The sequence below is a fragment of the Rhincodon typus genome, chromosome 43 (genome assembly GCF_021869965.1).
Source record: "Rhincodon typus isolate 14 chromosome 43, sRhiTyp1.1, whole genome shotgun sequence".
Lineage (NCBI taxonomy): Eukaryota > Metazoa > Chordata > Chondrichthyes > Orectolobiformes > Rhincodontidae > Rhincodon > Rhincodon typus.
Window position 1 is genome coordinate 10,872,301 of NC_063374.1, and position 19,342 is coordinate 10,891,642.

Sequence of the window (19,342 nt, forward strand, 5' to 3'; positions counted from 1 at the left end):
TCTACACCTTGTTATCTCAGATTCTCCAGCATCTGCAGTTCCTACTGTCTCAACATAAACCAGTAGGTTAAGAAAGTGTGGGTCAAAGAGTCAGCGTTCAATAGATGGGGAAAGACACACAGGATCTACCCAATGTTGACACAAACCTCCAACATCACATTGGGTGGGCAAGTCCTGAGGTTAGTCTGGAAGAGGTAACAAGCAGTTGAGCCTGACTGCATGCAGGCACATCAACTAAGATAGTGCATGAAGGGGATCACCAAATCGGGTGACATTGTTGAAGTTATCCTTGGTCTTGAAAGTCTGCCTAAGATGGTGACACCACTCCATAAGATCCTCGGTGAGAAATTGAAGTGAGAATCAGGAAACCCATTAATACAGGAGCTGTGAAATGCATCATGCCTTCAACTACTACAATAAAAAGCTTATATCAAATCATGAACACTCTGGGCTCAAGGAAGTTGACTCAAGGCATTGAGAATTTTCAACATGTAGAAAACCCTGTGGAGAACATTCATTTGAAGCCCACTCCTTGAGAGGTGCACAGCCCAGGATTAACATTGCTGCACGTCTTGTGCAAGTATCAAATTACTAAGGTCAGTTAACTGTTTACAACTGTCACATACCCACGCCCAAAATTGATGCAGCCTGGGTTCAGAGATGAGCCTGATACCCTGAGGTCAATTAAAATTAGAGAGGAAAGCTGGGAATCAGGTTCACACTAAGAGGTTTAAACCCTGCATATTGTTGCAGGGAGGAGCTCCCAGTGGAAAGGAGCTGGAATGGGAGTGGGAGAAATGAGGCTTGTTCAAAGGCAGAAAAGCACACACCACAAAATATTTATAAATACCGAAAGAACTGCGGATGCTGTAAATCAGGAACGAAAACAAAGTTGCTGGAAAAGCTCAGCAGGTCTGGCAGCATGTGTGAAGGTAAAAATCAGAGTTAATGTTTTGGGTCCGGTTCTGAGGAAGGCTCACCAGACCCGAAACGTTAACAAAATATTTATATCCCACCTCATTGGGGAATTGAGATGAGCAGATGCAGTTAAGGAGAGGCTAGATAAACAGTGGGTCAGAGGAACAGAAGCATATGGAAATAGGAAGAGTTGAACATGGGTGAGAGGAGACTGATGTGGAGCATTTAATAGAAACATAGAAGATAGGAGCAGGAGATGGCCATTCGAGCCTCCTCCGCCATTCTTCATGATCATGGCTGATCGTCCAACTCAACACAACCTAATCCTGCTTTCTCCCCATAACCACTGATCCCATTCGCCTCAAGTGCAAATGGCAGCATTACGCTACTGCTGGACACAATATTCATGCTGTAAATTCTGTGCAGGTGACGTTGTTCTCAGTAAACCTCAACACATTTCTTTCATGAGGCTGTGCACAGACGTTAAGAATCAATTAGCTCCCAGAGTCTGTACAGGTGAAGCCAGCTGCATGTCTAATGGTTGCAAAATGCTTCTTGTTGTGAAGATCCACAGACCTTCATCAAGCCTCCTACTTCCCCAGTGTCCAGGATGCAGTACTCCTAGAAGGTGAAGTTGCAATAACGCGTGCTCCTGTAGGTGGTGGATTCATGTCCGAGCCATTTCTTTTCCCACAGATGGCACCATTCTCTGGGGTAACCTTCCCAAGTGCCAGAAAAGGGGCACCAGATTATTAACCCAGCAGTGTGACCCACTGCTTAGGTGTTCCTCATTTGGTGATACAACAGAAAACTCAACACATTTACAGAGGAAACATAGAGCCCCACACACATTGTGCGTTTCAATTTTTGAAAGTTTATTTTCACACATGCCGTCATGAAAACACATGCACAGGTGCCAAGATAACTGCGCTCTGTCAAAATGACAATCGCTCACCAATAAAACCACTGTATTGGGATTCTCATGCCTGTGAATGCAGTCTGTAATAGGTTTATATGTCAGACCCACTACAAAGGATTGTGGGAGGGTGAACACAGGTAACAGAAGAGATGCAGCAACGCTCTCAAAGACATTCTTTATAGCATGTGACAGAACCGTATCATTAGGGAGCTTGAGTAGCAAGACACATGACCTTGTCTGCAGCAGCCAGTGTTCAGGGAAAGAGGGCAAAAAGATATGAATCCTTTACGACCAAGTCAAAAAGTCCAATTGATGAGCTCCGACACATAGCAACGTGAGAACGATCAGATAACCTGTTGGTGCCGACTGAAGGATAAACACTGGTTAGGGCACAGAGAAGAACTCTCCAGTTTCTCTTCAGAAGTGTGCCCTGGGATCCTTTAGGCCCACCTGAAGATGCTCATGGAGCCTTAGTTTGAAAGCTTATCCAAAATGCAGCTCTGAACGTGCAGCACTCCCCCAACTACTGCACTAGAATATCAAGCTTAAATCTTAGGCTGAAGCCCTGGGGTAGGACTTGAATCCATAGACAACTGCCTCAGATGACAGATGAGCCAACACTGACACATAATTGAGGGAACCACATTGCTGTGGGTCTGCAATCACAAGTTCGCTACACCAGGTAAGGACTGCAGACAACCTGCCTGCAGGATATTAGCAAATCAGTCAGTTTTTACAACAATCTGACTGTTTCATGGTCACTATTATTGATAATAGCTTTTTACTGCCAATTTACTTAATTAAAATTGTTCAACTACTGTGTTGGAGTTTGATCTCCTTAATCCAGTTCTCTGAATGACTAACCCAATAACATTACCACCATACAATCACACCCCTGGAGTTGTGTGCTCGAGTCAGGCTGTAGATTCAGGTTCCACTCCAGAGGCTTCAGCATCTAAAACAGGCCCCAGGTGCCCACTTGAGTCGATGGGAATGACCTTATGGCGTTACTTTGGGAAGAAAAAGAGCAAGGATGTTACGTGTAGTATCCTGGCCGCCATTTATTGAACAGTATCAAGAATAACTTGCAAAGCCATCTGAGTTCTGCTTGCGAGATCCCACTGTACAATGTTTGCTGACAGAACAGGGACAGCCAACCTGCAGAAGTAATTCACTGCGGCATTCTGAGAACATGCAAGGTGCTACATAAATGGAAATCTTTAAAAGTCAGCAGCATTTAGAACATTTACTAACCTACATAGTGACACCTATTGGCTGGTGATGCTGTTAACACATCCCGTTTAACAGAACTGTTTTATCAAGCACAAACCTGACTTCCTCTTTCTCAGTTCAGAGCTTTGCAGGCTCTGTGTTTTAGTTTCTGTGATGGAGCTCGGAGCTTCACACCTCACTCCTACAAGACATGGGCACAGCTGATAAACAGCTCAACACTGTCTGCTGATTCAGTGAATACCTCCCAAGAAGACTGGAGGCCAGGCTACTCTCGATAGCTGGAGGAAGCAGCAGCAGTGGGGAGCTGGGAAGATAAGCAACCTCAAGGGCAGCTGTTTACATGAAAACAGGAGGAGTGTGGTAAAGGCATTGATCACAGACTGGGATCAGGATGCAGCATATTAACACATACTTAGCACATGTTGCATAGGGCTCTAACATCCACTTTCAGAAAGAGAATCAGTGTCGAAGGGGGCCCTTTCCCCATCATCCCCGGCAATCTTATTCCCTTAAGTATTTATCCAATTTTGAAAGTTCCTACTGAATCTGCTTCCAGTTCCCCACCAGGCAGCGTGGTGAGTTCCAGGCTACAACGACTGACAGGAGATTTTCCTGACAACAGGAACTTACCCAGGGCAGGGGGGTGGTGCACAGTTCTGACGAACCTCAAGGTGGTAAAAGGAGAATACAGAGGGTCAGATGTTCAATTTTTCATGAGCTCTCAACAGGGATCTGAATGAAACTAAGGAAATCATTAAAAATGAAACCCCTATGAAACTTCTACACTGTGTTAATTCTCCTGACGGGTTGCATGCAAACAGCAAAAGAACCATGCCATTATGTCAAGCCTGAGATACTGAACATTGTGTACAAAGTGCACAGAAGGAGACATGATTCCGAGAATATCTCAGCCTCTGGGGGCTGTGGGTTCAAGTCCCACTCCAGAGACCTGATCACAGATTCTAGACCCACACTCCCCAGCTCCAGGACTGAGCAAATGCTGCATTGTCATTCAGGGTATTGCAGCTTTTCAGATGAGATGTGGCTCAACCAATGTCATAATGTTTGTGGGAGCTTGCTGTGTGCAAACTAGCAGCAACGTTTCCTCTATCAATCAGTGAGCTGACTTCAAAACTACTTCATTAGCCGTGAAAGACTTGGGGACGTGTCGAAAGCTGCTGTACAAATTTACATGCATGTACTTATCATCCCTTCCACATAGAATACTGCACACTTACAGAGTGCACTCCAGTTGTTGCAAACCCACATTTCCTTTCAGATGTTGTGAAAAAAAGATCACAGACGATGCAACAAAAAGCCCAAGTAAACGTCATAGCCCAATACAACACACAGACACACACACAAAATTACAGAATATTACAGTACTGGGGAGAGGGGATCAATCAGCCTATTGTACTTGCGTCAGCTCTTTGAAAGAGCTATCCAATTAGTCCCATTGCCCCACCCCAGTCCTAACAGACACACACTGAATATATTGTCTGATATAAATTACTGAAACAATAAACATCAGAGGGTGCAAGCCAAGGGGCTAATGATCTAATGGATCTGAAACTACTTGAGTAGCTCATTCCCATAGGAAGCCTTTATTAGTGATTTATGAACCGCTCACTGGAAGCCCTTCGCAGCACGACACTGATTGCAACTAAATACAAAATGTTCAAGAGGTAATAAACAAAAAAAGCTGAGGGGGTGGTTCATAATTCACAGTGCTTCCACCGCACATCCCATTTAGAAAAATGACTATCAGCAGTCTGTTTATAACCCACGTTAGTAAACTGATTAGTGTTAAATATATTCAGCAGCTTCCCTTCATTTCAATGGTCTCTCAATAACCACCCACAGTTGGAAAAACCTAAAGCAGCAGAGTGTAACAACTTCTCCTTCACCACACTGATGGCACCAGCCAAGCGTAACTATCAAACTCTCATCTCGGGGCTCGGAATGTCTCTTGTAACAGAAATGGAAGCTCTCAGAAACAGAATCGGGGCTATCTCAATGATTCTGGATTGGATATGGAAGCATAAATATTCAATCAGAACAAATAGTGAGGTTGCTACAGCAGGAAGGGTCCATTTGATTCTACACTTCACAATTGAGACTGGGAATTCCTTAGAGCTGGGGCATTCTAGCTAAGCAGGTGGATGTCTAGACAGAGACAGACAGCCCAAGGCATGATTCCAGAACTCGCTCTACTCCACCGAGCTACATTACCAAACTCTCTGACACAATGTTACAGCAAGGATATGGGGATCAGATGGAATAAGCTGACAGTATAAATTGGCACAGCAAACAGGAAAGTAAAATATAGGTTCAACCTCCCAACTGTCACCTTGGGGTGATCAGGCCGCAGGGTTAACAGGGGGCAGCAGCATAGTGTTCTTGTGACACAGGTTTGAATACCACTTTGGGAGATAGTGAACTTTGAGTTCAATAAGAATGCAGAATCAAATGCTATGCTAATAGCAATTGTTATGACCACTGTGGACTGCCCATCTGGGTCACTAGAGCCCTACTATCCTTACCTGGTCTGGCCTACTCTAGATACACAGCAATGTGGGTGACTCTCAATTATTTTTTGGGCAATTATAAATGGGTAATAAGTATTGGACTAGCTAGCAACACCCCTAGCTAGCAGGAGGAATAAAACAAGGCTGACTTCAACAGAACTTCACCTTTCACCTCATATCCAGGTTAGAGGGCAAGCTGCTCAGCTGAGCAGAAACACATCCTTGGGAGTGGGGACTTGGGCTTCATTTGGCAGTTGGCAGTGATTACAGGACAACTCTGGATCTTCCGATCAGCAGCAGCTGGATGCTGAGCCAGTTGGCACAGTGGTGTTCAATTCAGCTGATCCTGATGGTCTAGCAAGTCTTTGAAGGCTTGAGAAACAGGGACAGGAGGAGGCCATTCTGCCCCTTAAGCTTCCTCCACCATTTAATCAGATCAACTCCATATCCCTGGAGAGGGCTTCTGTAAAATCTATTGATATCAATCTGCAAAGTTCCAATTAATTCCCAACATCCCAGGGTCGGGGTGGGGTGTTTGAGGGGTCAGGATGAGAAGGAGAAAACCGAAAGAGAGAAAACAGAAAGAGAGATAACCAGATCACAAATCAAGAAATACAGAAATATTCCTGAGCAGCAGCAGCATCTAAAGGCAGGACTTATTTATCAAAATATTTCAGTAATCATAAAATTTTAACTGAGCAATTGCTATCCTTTCTATTTCGGATTCTTACTTAACCGTACCATTAGCTGAGGTGCGTACTGCTCCTAACACTCCACTGGAAATCAATAGCTTTCTCGTCCAGGAACAAGAGACCAGTCCCTCTGCAACTGGGGCAAAGAAAGAACTCATTAAAAAGATGTTTTTGAACACAAAATAGGAATGAGGAGGGAAAACGCTTAAGTGTCGTCACTTAGCCACTCCACATTAGATGCAGAATAAAGCTCCCTCGGACTTACTGCCAGTGGCACAGTTTTCAAACCCAACCTCAGATCTCCTGCAATCACATGCTGGTCACCCGAACTCCAGCTGACAGCTCACAGCAGAATTACCGGGCAGATGTGTGCAATGAATATGCCCCAAACTCAATTCACAAGAGGAAACACAACAAGCTGGCACAGCAAAATCATCCAGCCATTACAGTGAGTTTAAGACAAACAGGGATTTTTTTTTTTTTAAGGAACACAAAGATAAATGATGAAGATCTGCTTGTGTTGAAGATCCTGTGTGTTTGGTGTACCTGATGTCAATTGCTAGAATCTCTGCTCCTTCTAAACCCCATGCTCTCTCCTGTTACACTGCTTAAAACAGGATGCAGTGTAGCTCCCTGTACATATCATGCAGGCCATCATGCCTTCCCACCACCCAGCACCTGGATGGTTAGCAAAGCGAGGCTCTCCTTCCTATCTGTCCAGCTCCTGTTTGTCCAGCTCAGACCTCGATGCGGGCATCCGATCCTTTCCCCTCTTTCTGAAGCACGTCCTCCTGCTTCAACTTTGGCTTCTCAGCGCGTGTGTGCCAGACCAGGACCTAGGGGTGCAGGGGGGGAAAAGAACATAACAGCCGTTAGCATTCACCCACCCACGGTATGTTACAAATGAGGCACATACCAACATTACTGTGGCAGGCAATGCACTGGAGCCTGGCCACAGCGAGTGGCAAGCAGTTTGTTTTGCAGCAGAGTCTACTCACTCAGCAGGTCACAGAGTCTATTTGAACAGTCTCCATGCACTGCAGCAAACCAAAACTGCAGAGATCTATAATAAAACCAGAATTATTTCATCATCAAAAATATGCAGAGTGTAGTATAGTTACATGTTACAAATTACATGCATTAAACCAATCTCAGTCACTCTTAACAAGGCAGTCTCAAGGCAAGGCTGACAGGAGAATTACCTTATTCTCTCCATGCTGCCTTCAGGTGGTGGTGTCACAATGTGAATACAGGCCTTAAAGGCAACAACTTCAGAAAATACTGCGCCTATTGTGCACTGAAAGTGTCCTTTTGGAGGTGGGGCGGGGGAAGCATTACATCTTTCTGGACCAATGTAAAGGATGTGACGGAATAGGGAGCAGAAACGTCGAGCTAAGTTCGGTGATTAATGAGGAGCAAGGGCTCTCAGTTCAACCACCAAGAGTTGTGACAATTTTAGGAATTTGTCTTTGCACAAACAGCAATTGCGTATATTGTACGTAAACAAGGCAATTTACTAGGATGGTAGCAGGGACAAGGGACAGCGGTGACATAGAGAGACTGAAGAGCTGGGGTGGCCTTCCATAAAGTGATTAAGGGAAGTTTAACACAGATTCTCAAATTCATGAAGGGTTTGAATAGGAGTAAAGAGGGAGAAATGGTTTCCAGTGGGAAGTACCAGAGGGACACAGATTAAGGAACCATTAGAGATGACCTGAGAAAATGTTTTTTCTTTAATACAGTGAGTTACAATCAGAAATAGGTGGCAAAATTAAATTCAATAGTACGAACTACTGTGGTTCAAGGCAGCAGCTCACCAGCACCTACTTCAGGGCAGTACCAGCCAGTGACACCCACATCCCACAGGTAAATTTTAGAAACAGCAGCATTCAAAGAGGAACTGGATAAATATCTGAATGTGAAAATTAAGGATAGGTAAACAGCATGGGAGTGAATTCTGTCAAACAGCCAGTGCAGGGTCAATGGTCTGAATGGCTTCTCCTGTGCCAAACCATCCAACAAATTAATTTGAAGAGTTAGGAATATGGCAAGATCTACATAAATGGAATTTTAATTTTATGTAGACACATTTAACTTCATTAAGACACCCTGTTTCCACTTACTGTGTTACAATTGTCTGCCTTGGGTTCAAGCTCCTCGATGGAGACCAGCGATTGCAGCAAACTGCTTTCAAGGTAACCACGCTCTGCGTTTATGTCAAACCTGGCCTCATGGTTAGCCAGAAGAAGCTGTAAGGCCACAGCAAACCCTGCCATGTCCATGGGGAAAGGACGGTTTGGTTTCCAGGCCGTGTAAAACCCAACCACCTTCCCGTTCTCCACCAGCGGCCTCTCGAAACGTAAGCCCCCAACAAGTCCCACTGGCCAAACCGAAACATGCTTCGTCCAGCGCATCTGCAGGAAGAGCGAGGCAACAGAAAGAGTAGTTTATGTTACTGACCTCACCACTTAATCCGTCCAGAGTTAGACAGTCCCTTATAAGCAATCAAAGTGACAACTATCATCCAGTGTCATCACGTGCCCATTTCAACATCACCAGCCAATACAACTGAAGTATCCCTGAATGTTTGGCTGTGCTTTCCCACCAGCTTACATCTCATTATGGAAGGGTGCTGAACAAAACTTCAAACAAATGTTTCATTACCTCTCTGCTATTTTCTATAAATTAAATTATACAATGCTCCATTACCTTGTGTACTTTTTAAAAATACCTTTAAGTAAAGCTACCGAAAAGAGAGAGCTCGGAAACAACCAAGGCACAGGTTTACAATCAGAAGGAACTTTCTTTTTAGTAGAGAGCTGTGCTAACACTATATCCCCATTACTAACTTAAAAACAGTATACCAGTAATCATGTGTAATAGAGAAGTGCCATCCCATAGCAGTAAGGGCTACACTATAAACAGGGGGAAGGCAATAGTCTGGTGGTATTATCGCTGGACTGTTAATCCAGAGACCCAGGTAATGTTCTGGGGACCTGGGTTTGAATCCTGCCACGGCGGACAGTGGAATTTGAATTCAATAAATATCTGGAATTAAGAGTCCAATGTTGATCATAAATCCATTGCCAATTGTCAGAAAAACCTTTCTGGCTCACCAATGCCCTTTAGGGAAGGAAACTGATACCCTTACCTGGTCTGGCCTACATGTGACTCCAGACCCACAGCAATGAGGTTGACTCTTAACTGCCCTGTGGGCAATTAGGGATGGGCAATAAATGCTGCCTGGTCAGTGGCACCCTCATCCCATGAATGAATAAAACAAAGCTCCATTTATTCATAAGTAACTGAGCACTATCACAATGAACCAGGATTATTATGGTTTCAACCAAAATGTATTAAACACAGGGCATAAGCATCACTAACTGGGCCATCTCTAATTGGTCCAGAAGAGGTGGTGGTGAGCTGCCGCCTTAAACAGCTACGCCCAAAGTGCTGTTCGAAAGGGACCCTGTGACTGTGATAGAATAGCAATATAATTACAAGTCAGGATGGGATGAGACTTGAAAGGGAACTTACAGGTTACACTATGGTGCAGGTCACTAGCTTCAAAGGAGCTGCTTAAGCAGCTGCAGTTTCTTAGATGGTACACTACTACCACTGTTAGACTGGTGAAGGACTGAGTGCTTGCATTCCGACAGCTGCTACTGAGGCATTAAAGCATCTCTTTGGAGCACGATATAAAGGTGAGTTTGTGCTCAGAATGAAATCTCTGACCTGTCTCATTGAACAGTTTGGGGGTCAGAGGATGTGTCTGGTTTGTGACAACTTTTGATACTTTGAGACTTGACAGCAGTGCCTTCCAATGGTCTTCTGGCCAGACACCACTTCACCGTGCATAATCATCAACGCCTCGGAAATGCTGCTGTCGATTTTCTAACTTGCACCAAATGCGATTAACCCAGCATGAGCATGCTGACTGATCTCTGCACTCTGCTTTAGCCCTTGCTCATTCCCTATTTTAATCACTCCATCACTGATTGACCGTGTCTGCAGGTTCCTGCACCCCAAACTCTAAAACTTCTCTAACACTCCATCAAATCTAATATTTATTAGATAGTATATTTTTATATTAGCTGTAAAATTATTTGCTGAACCTTCCTATGAACCACCTTGGCACATTTTACTGTTAGAGCACAATATAAAGGTGAGTTTGTGTTCAGAATGAAAGCTCTGACCTACCTCATCAAACAATTTCAAGCTGTAGGTGTTGTCATCATCTGCAAAGTAGACCACAGCCTCCTCGCTGAGCTCCCGGTTTTCCCGCAGCCACTGGATGCCCAGGTTCCTCTGCTCCACGCCCCGAGGCTTCAGCCAGTTGGGATCACTCTCCTTCAGCTTGTAGATAGTGGGTGTCGGTAAGCTGAGGTGGGTGTAGGACAAGCCGCTCTGTGCCAGGAGGTCAGCCACCAGCTTGGAACGATTGGCAGCATCTTCCACCACAATCCAGTGGAACTTCTTCACGTGTAGGAAGGTCTGAGAGAGACGGACCAGCTCAGCTTTCTGCACCAGCCTAATGGGAGGAAGGAGCCACAGATGGGTTACAGACAGCACAAATCAAGTACACAAGCATCATCAGGAGTGTCAGCAATGATGCAGTAATGGGAAGCAAAACAAGTGCTGCACCAAGGTCTGTTTCTTCCCATTCTGTATTCAGAATGCCCAGTAAATAATTGTTACAGAAGTATTTTCCCAGATGACGACTGCTGGCACTTTTTGTTTTGTAGCACCTCTACAGTGTGTGGTACCAGGTGAAGGCCCACTGTCACAAATCCTCTTTTGTCTTTGCTTTGTCTCAGGCCTATCTGGTAATTAGGGGATACACCACCATAAAGTAAATACAGAAGAAGCACTATTTTAGATATCAAGAAGTGTTATTGTATTATAGTAACCAGTACGTCTACATTTGGTCAAACATAATGACTAAAACTTTAAGGAGCTGCTACAGATTCATCTGAATGTGAGAACAGAACTCTTTGTCTCCAGCATAATGGGATGGACCAAGGTGTCCTGAACAGCTGGCAGCTGTAATTTGATTTCCCATTGAACAGTTGAGCAGATTTTATAGGCCAAATGGCTTACTGCTGCTCCTATGACTTACAGTCTTATAAATATTTGAAAAGAAAGCATTCGCAAGACTGTGGGAGGGGGAAAGTGGAGCTGGAGCACTGGAGACTAATTGAAGACATCTTTCAAAGAGCCAGCACAGGCACGATGGGCCAAAGATCTCATTCTTTGGTGTCAGCTCTTGCTGACGTGATAGCCCGAATACCCGAAATACAAGATGCTGGGTTCAAGTTCCATTCCAGGACTTCCGACAAAGTCAAGACTATCTCCCCAGTGAAGTTCCAAGAGAATGACAGATCGTCAGAGATTTGGCATCTGGAAGCTCCATCTGCCATCTCAGCAACATGTTCAAGATCCACAACACTATTTCAAAAGCAAAAAGAGGCAGCTCCTAACAGTGTCTGGCCAATACTTATCCCTCAGTCGACATCACAAAAACAGATGACTGGTTATTATCACATCACACTATGCTGGAGCTTGCTATGCACAGATTAGGTGCCCTATCCATCCAGGGACTAGAAGCACTACATTAGCCAGGAGGTCCTAAAGTGATGACTAGTGCTGGAAAAATGGTAACTTCTTTCCCTTGCTGCCTCAAGTGGAGCTGAGTCCATGAAAAGCTCAGCCATGATCTTATTTACCATAAGACACAGGAGCAGAAATTAGGCCATTCGTCCCACCGAGTCTGCTCCACCATTCAATCATGGCTGATAAGTTCCTCAACCCCATTCTCCCGCTTTCTCCCCGTAACCCTCGATAATCAAAAACCGATCTATTTCAGTCTTAAATGTACTCAATGACCTGGTCTCCACAGCCTTCTGTGGCAGTGAATTCCATAGATTCACCACTCTCTGGCTGAAAAAGTTTCTCCTTATCTCCGTTCTAAAAGGTCTTCCCTTTACTCTAAGGCTGTGCCCTCAGGTCCTAGACTCTCCTACCAATGGAAGCATCTTCCCAACATCCACTTTGTCCAGGCCATTCAGTATTCTGAAAGTTTCAATCAGATCCCCCCTCATCCGTCTAAACTCCAATGAGTATAGCCCCAGAGTCCTCAAACGTACCTCATATGTTAAGCTTTCCATTCCTGGGACCATTCTCGTGAACCTCCTCTGAACCCGCTCCATGGCCAGTACATTCTTCCTGAAATATGGGGCCCAAAACTGCATGCAATACTCCAAATGTGGCCTGACCAGAGACTTATAAAGCCTCAGGAGTACATCCCTGCTTTTATATTCAAGTCCTCTCAAAATAAATACCAACATTGCATTTGCCTTCCGGACTACTGCCTCAACCTACAAGTTTACCTTGAGAGAATCCTGGGCTAGAACACCCAAGTCTCTTTGCACTGCAGACTTCTAAATTTTCTCCCCATTTAGAAAATAGTCCATGCTTTTATTCTTCTTACCAAAGTGCATGACCTCACACTTTCCCACGTTGTACTCCATCTGCCACTTCTTTGCCCACTGTCCTAACCTGTCCAAATCCTTCTGCAGCCTCCCCGCATCCTCAATACTACCTCTCCCTCTACCTATCTTTGTATCGTCTGCAAACGTAGCCAGAATGCCCACAGTTCCTTAATCGAGATCATTAATGTATGAAGTGAAAAGTTGTGGTCCCAGCACTGACCCTTGCAGAACTCCACTTGTCACCAGCTGCCATCCTGAGAAAGACCCCTTTATCCCCACTCGCTGTTTTCTGCCAGACAGCCAATCTTCTATCCATGCTAGCATCTTGCCTCTAACACCATGGGCCCTTATTTTACTCAGCAGCTTCCTGTGTGGGACCTTATCAAAGGCCTTCTTGAGCGGCACGGTGGCCCCGTAGTGAGCACTGCTGCCTCGCAGCACCAGGGACCCGGGTTCAATTCCACCCTCGGGCGACTGTCTGTGTGGAGTTTGCACATTCTCCCTGTGTCTGTATGGGTTTCCTCCCACAGTCCAAAGATGTGCAGGTTAGGGTGGTTTGGCCGTGCTAAATTGCCCATAGAGTTCAGGGGTCTGTAGATTATGTGGTTATAGGGGGATGGGTCTGGGTGGGATGCTCCAAGGGTCGGTGTGGACTTTTTGGGCCGAAGGGCCTGTTTCCACACTGTAGGGATTCTACAATTCTATTCTATGAAGTCCAGGTAGATAACATCCTTTGGCTCTTCTTGGTTTACCCTCCTTGTTACTTCCTCAAAGAATTCTAGCAGATTTGTCAGGCATGACCTCCCCTTGATGAAACCATGCTTTGTCCTATTCTACTATACACTTCAAAAAATTTTCAGCAATCTCATCCTTTACAATGGACTCCAAAATCTTACCCACGACTGAGGTTAGGCTAATCGGCCTATAATTTTCCATCTTTTGCCTTACTCCCTTTTTAAACAGGGGTGTCACGTTAGCAATTTTCCAGTCCTCTGGGACCCTCCCTGACTCTAGCGATTCCTGAAAGATCACCACTAACGCTTCCATTATCTCTTCAGCTATCTCCTTTAGAACTCTGGGGTATAGTCCATCTGGTCCAGGTGATTCGTCCACCTTCAGGCCAATCAGTTTTAGTAGCATCTTTTCCTTGGTGATGGCCATCATACTCAGCTCTGCCCCCCGACTCTCTCGAATATTTGGGATATTACTCGTGTCTTCCACCGTGAAGACTGACGCGAAGTAATTATTCAGTTCCTCAGCCATTTCCTTGTTCCCCACAACTATCTCTCCACCATCATTTTCCAGTGATTCAATATCCACTTTTGCCTCTCTTTTGCCCTTTATATACCTAAAGAAACTCTTACAGTCTTCATTTATATTACTGGCTAGCTTACCCTCATATTTAATCTTCTCCCTCCTTTTTTTTTGTTGCCCTCTGTTGGTCTTTGTAAGTTTCCCAGCCCTCTGATTTCCCACTGCCCATAGCCACATTATATGTTTTCTCTTTTGCTTTTATGCTATCCCTGACTTCCTTAGTCAGCCATGGTTGCCTCAACCTCCCTGTACCATGCTTCTTTTTCCTAGGGATGAATTTTTGCTGCATCTCCTGAATTAATCCCAGAAACTCCTGCCATTGCTGTTCCACTGTCTTTCCTCTTCCAGTCAATTCTGCCCAGCTCCTCCCTCATACCTCTGTAGTCACCTTTATTCAGCTGTAATACCGTTACCTCGGAGTCTATCTTCTCCGTCTCAAATTGCAGAATAAATTCTATCATCTTATGATCACTGCCTCCTAAGGGTTCCTTTACCTTATGCAGTGAGGCAGACTTGCTGAGGGAGCTTAACACTAAATCCAGTATTGCCTGTGCCCTCGTGGGCTCCACCACGAGCTGCTCCAAAAAGCCATCTCGTAGACATTCCACAAACTCCTTTTCTTGCAATCCACTACCGACATGATTTTCCCAGTCTACCTGCAAATTGAAATCCCCCATGATCACTCTGACTTTGCCTTTCTTACACACCTTTTCTATCTCCTGGTGCATCTTGCGCCCCAGCTCCTGACTGCTGTTTGGAGGCCTGTACACAACCCCAACTATGGTTTTTTTTACCTTTGCGGTTCAGACCAGATGGCCTACTCCTGCTCCTGTTTCTTATGTTCTTATGCTGACTCCTGCGAAGGTAAAATGTAAGGGACCGAGCAGCTACACAACAAAATGTACAGTTCAGTGGTATTAATATTAAAAGCCATTAGTTTGGAAAACAAAGGAGGACATGGTGCTCAAATATTCAATGGATTCCAGGAACACATCAAAACAGAGTGCTTGTGAACAGAGGAGTTGAGGGAGAGACATTAATAGCAATGTTCTAAATCAGAGACATAATTGAGGTGGTGATACTGCGCTGAAAAATCAGTAAAATGGAGAGAAAAACCAGCAGAAATTGCGAGAACAAGAGAAATTGGATGTTTAATCATTAACAGTTTAGAATACTGAATACATTCCAAATAACGATTGAAGACACTTGAGGAGGTATTTGATAAAATCTTGAAGGGAAAAAAATTAATGAGAGTATGGGAAAAGAGCAGGAAATGGATCAGAGTGACTAGTTTCAGCAAGGGGGCTGTTTGTACAGCAAACATTTTATTATCCAGAACCTGCGGAACTGGTGTGTGTCGGTTGATCAAATATTCCGGAAAATCAAGACAACTACATAACTGATGTAAAAGGACACATTAAGTAACAAGAGACATAATGCAGGGAGCATACACATCACTTTCATTTTATTTAAAGCATAAATCACTGAAATAATAATGCAACTTAGCCTTAAATAAAACTTACCAGCAGAGAGCCTTCTCATTCTCACCCTCAACTGACTACTTGGACATCGCGGTATTAGAGGAGAAATTGATTTGAAATTGACTCGGGTGTTGATACTTTGTGTGGGCATTTACAGTATATTTACTGTAAGTATATTTACACAGATAAATAAATTTACAAAACTACAATGATTGGACAGAATAATACAGTAAACTTTGCGGTATTTGAGGTACATATTTACCAGTTTACAGAGAGTGCCGGTTCAAACAAAGTTTGCTGTACTATAATTCAAGGCCCAGGAAAACTGAGTGTATTTAGAAGGGTCCACTTCATGAGTGAGCCCCTGACCTGCTCAGGGCTGCACCATACCTGGTGTACGTTGGCGTGATGGCATAAATGGTTGGTGGAGGCTGTCCATCTGCTGCCACCTCCTCTGCTTTCAGCTGCCTCTGCAATTTCTTCACCTCAGCCTGGAGATGCAGCAGTTTCTGGTCCTTCTGCCTAACCAGATCGTTTGCCGACTTCATTTGTGGCGTGCAGTCACATGGTTGACCTTCGGAGGAACAAGAAAGAGGTAAACCATTAAGGGGACTCCAAACTGAAGGCCGACGATTGGGTCCTAGTCTTGACACATCCTCTTTCTCCAAGCATTTACTCCTCAAGGTTAATATTAACAATCACCTGACTGCTTAGACAAACAGAAGTTCCAACTAAATTCACTTCTTGTTTCTAGCCACTAATTTGTGCCTCCAAGCTCCAACACTTGCCCAGCTCGTATCTTCTGCACATAATAGCTGCCCCGTATAGATTCTAAATCCTGGAAATTACAGTGGTCACCTCAGTCTTTGCAAAGAGTTTCTCAGTTTTGAGCCGGTGTTTGGTCTCTGTGGCTGTCACACCTTCAGATTCACCCATGTCATCAGAGAAAAACAGCAAACAACACTTCAGGTCCACTGTGACTCATCTTCAGAATTGTAAGTTCTAAGTAACCACGGAGTTCCCAAAAAGAAACTGGACTGGAAATCTTAACGGTTTCTCTCTCCACAAACACCACCAGACCTGCTAAGTGTCTCCAGCACCTTCTGTTTTTTTAATTTCAGATTTCCAGCACCTGCGGGATTTTGTTTTTTTTTAATTATCATGTACAGCCCTCCAATTCCAAAGATTTCACTGAGCAGCTCAAAGGGCCGTACAGCTTTTCTTGTACCTGTAACGCCTGTGGTTTGACCATACCTACCTCTAGCGTTTAAATGCCTTCCCTGTGTCATGATCTTGACTGCACACACTTCCCAATTACAAAGAATCATTTACTCTCCTTCTGCAAAGGGACAGACGGTTTCTGGGATTCAGTTCCACAGCCACGTGTGTCACCCAAGAGGCCAGCGTCAACTGTATTCTGTCCTCAATCCACATCCAAACACCTTGCTCAGCAGCAGTCACTAGAAGGAACTGAGCAGAAGGAGCAATGCTGCCTGGTGCCACAGACTTTAAAGAGAGTTTACCACACAGAAAGAAGCCATACAACCTACTGTGCCTGCACCAGCCCAAAACACAAGGCACCCAAACTAATCCCACTTTGCAGCATATGGCCCTCCAGATAATAACACTCTAGGCCCATATACAGCTATCTTTCAAAGGGAAGACGATTGCTATTCTCTGCTAGAAACTCCAGATCCCTAACATCCTCATCTGCCTTCTAAACATTCTACCAATTACTTTAAATCTGTCATCTGGTCAATGACCTCTCTGCTAAGGGAAACAGATCTTTTCCATCCAAGCCCCTCACAATTTTGCACATCTCCATTGACTCTCCCCTCAGATTCCTCTGTTCCAAGGAGAACAGCCCAGCCCCTTTAGTCTTTCCTGTAGCTGCATTTTTCTAGTTCCAGCAACGTTCTTGTAAACTTCCTCTGCCCTCCCCTCTCAAGCATGATTCCATCATGTCTGTAATGTAATGTGATGACTCAGGTGATGGAATAACTAATGATTTCCAAAGATCCAGCGTAAACTCCTTGGTCTCATTTTTGAATGATCACCCAATAAAGAGCAGGATTCCATCTGCTTTCTTTAGCACTGGTCCGACCTGCCCTCGGGAATCTGCACATTCACTGCTGGGCCCCTCATTTGCTCCACATCTCAAAACTCTCCCACTAACCGGACACTGCTTTGCCTTGCCTCACCTTCCCTTCCTAAATGCATGACGTTACACATCACTGAGTCCTGAAGAAGGATTATAACTGAAACATTAACTGTTGCTTGCCTCCAGATGCTGACTTGCTTGCTGTGTTTTTCCAGCCTTCTGTTGTCTACCCTTACACATCTCTGGTTTGAATTCTATCTGCCACTTGACCAGTTCAAAGGTTCAGAGCTGGCATGTAATTACTCATGCTCTCTCTCACTCTCCTCATAAACAAAGGTACAGCATTAACCTCAGTTTCATACCAGGGCAGATCAGGTGTGACCCTTAAATTCAAAGTTAAATATTTAAGAAAAACAAGGAGACAGGGCAATGGTAATTCTACACACTGCAGTCTGTAACACTGCAGCAGTGACAAAGGGTCACAGACCATAAACACTACTCTTCTGTTTCACTCTTCATAGATACTGTCTGACTTGCTGACCATCTACTGGAATGTAAACACAAAACGCTGGACAGATTGATCTGATGGAAATGCACAAGACCAACACAGCAACACTGTGAAGCTTTGGCAACCACGAATATTTGAAAAAATGTATTAAAACGAATGACGAGCAGAGGGCTTGGAACATGAGAGGTGATTGTAAATAGTGCGAGGGGTATGCAAGATTGGTAGGACACAGAACGTTTGAGGAGGTTGAGGGGGCAAGGAGGATGTTGCTGGAGGTTAGGGGTCAAGGTGGGGGAAACATCACAAGGGAGGGATATCAGTGTGATTGAGGGTGCAATTTGTAAGAAAAATACATAATGTGGAAAATAATCATGATCGTAAGATATAGGAGTTAAAAACAGGCTACTCAGCCCATCAGGCTTGTTCCAATTCAATTCAATTCAAATCAGCTTCATTGTCACATACTCAGAAGAATACAGTGAAAAGTTTACATGTTGCCACTTAACAGCATCATCTTTGGTACAAAGGTACCTAAGCACAGATTGAATACAAATTCTTAGAGAAAAAGTAGAAAATTAAAGAACTAAAAAGTGCAGGATAACAGGAAATCTGATGATGTCTGATCCAATAACCCTCAACACCAATTTCCTGCCTTATCCCATAGCCTTTGATTCTCTTATTGATTAAGTAATCTAAAACAAAATAAAGGTGTTGAAGATCTGAAACAAAAACAGAAATTCAGATCAGCTGTGAAGGGTCCGTAGACTCAAAACGGTCTCTCTCTCTCTCCACGGATGTTGCCGAGTTTCTCCAGCAATTTCAGTTTTTGATTTTAAAAAATGTGTACCTCAGCTTTGAATATACTTAATGACTACAATCCTCCTCGGTAAAAAATTCCACAGATTCTCTATTCTCTCAGAAGAAATTCCTCTCCTCAGTTTTAAATATGCCACCCCTTACTCCGAGATAACACGCTCTGGTCCTAGACTCTCCAAGAAGGGGAAACAACTTCATACCCTTTCTAAATCCCTCTGTAAACTGTCATCTTTCCCAATCGCCTTAGGGAGATGATAAATGGAGTATAAGAAGTTGAGTACAAGGGCAAGTGGGGTGATTTTGAGGAAAGGGGTATTCTGAGGGAGGATGATTGAAGTCGG

The 19,342-nt window shown here is 44.2% G+C and overlaps 1 protein-coding gene across 2 annotated transcripts in view; it reads right to left on the reverse strand.

The window, feature by feature from the left end:
- Positions 1 to 19,291, reverse strand: part of b3gat3 (beta-1,3-glucuronyltransferase 3 (glucuronosyltransferase I)) — a 31,826-nt gene extending 12,535 nt beyond the window's left edge. The window contains exons 1-5 of one of the 2 annotated variants that reach the window (XR_007266013.1): positions 19,202 to 19,291; positions 15,967 to 16,150; positions 10,491 to 10,821; positions 8,414 to 8,704; positions 6,340 to 7,126 (exon numbers count right to left, since the gene is read on the reverse strand). Coding sequence is in view for 1 of the 2 variants with exons in the window: in XM_048619653.1 (XP_048475610.1) it covers positions 7,028 to 7,126; positions 8,414 to 8,704; positions 10,491 to 10,821; positions 15,967 to 16,124 (879 nt within the window). In the remaining variant the exon portion in view is untranslated. Of the gene's footprint in view, positions 1 to 1,772; positions 7,127 to 8,413; positions 8,705 to 10,490; positions 10,822 to 15,966; positions 16,151 to 19,201 lie in introns of those variants that run through there. The other variant, XM_048619653.1, reaches the window with a different exon arrangement.
- Between the last annotated feature and the right edge of the window lie 51 nt (positions 19,292 to 19,342).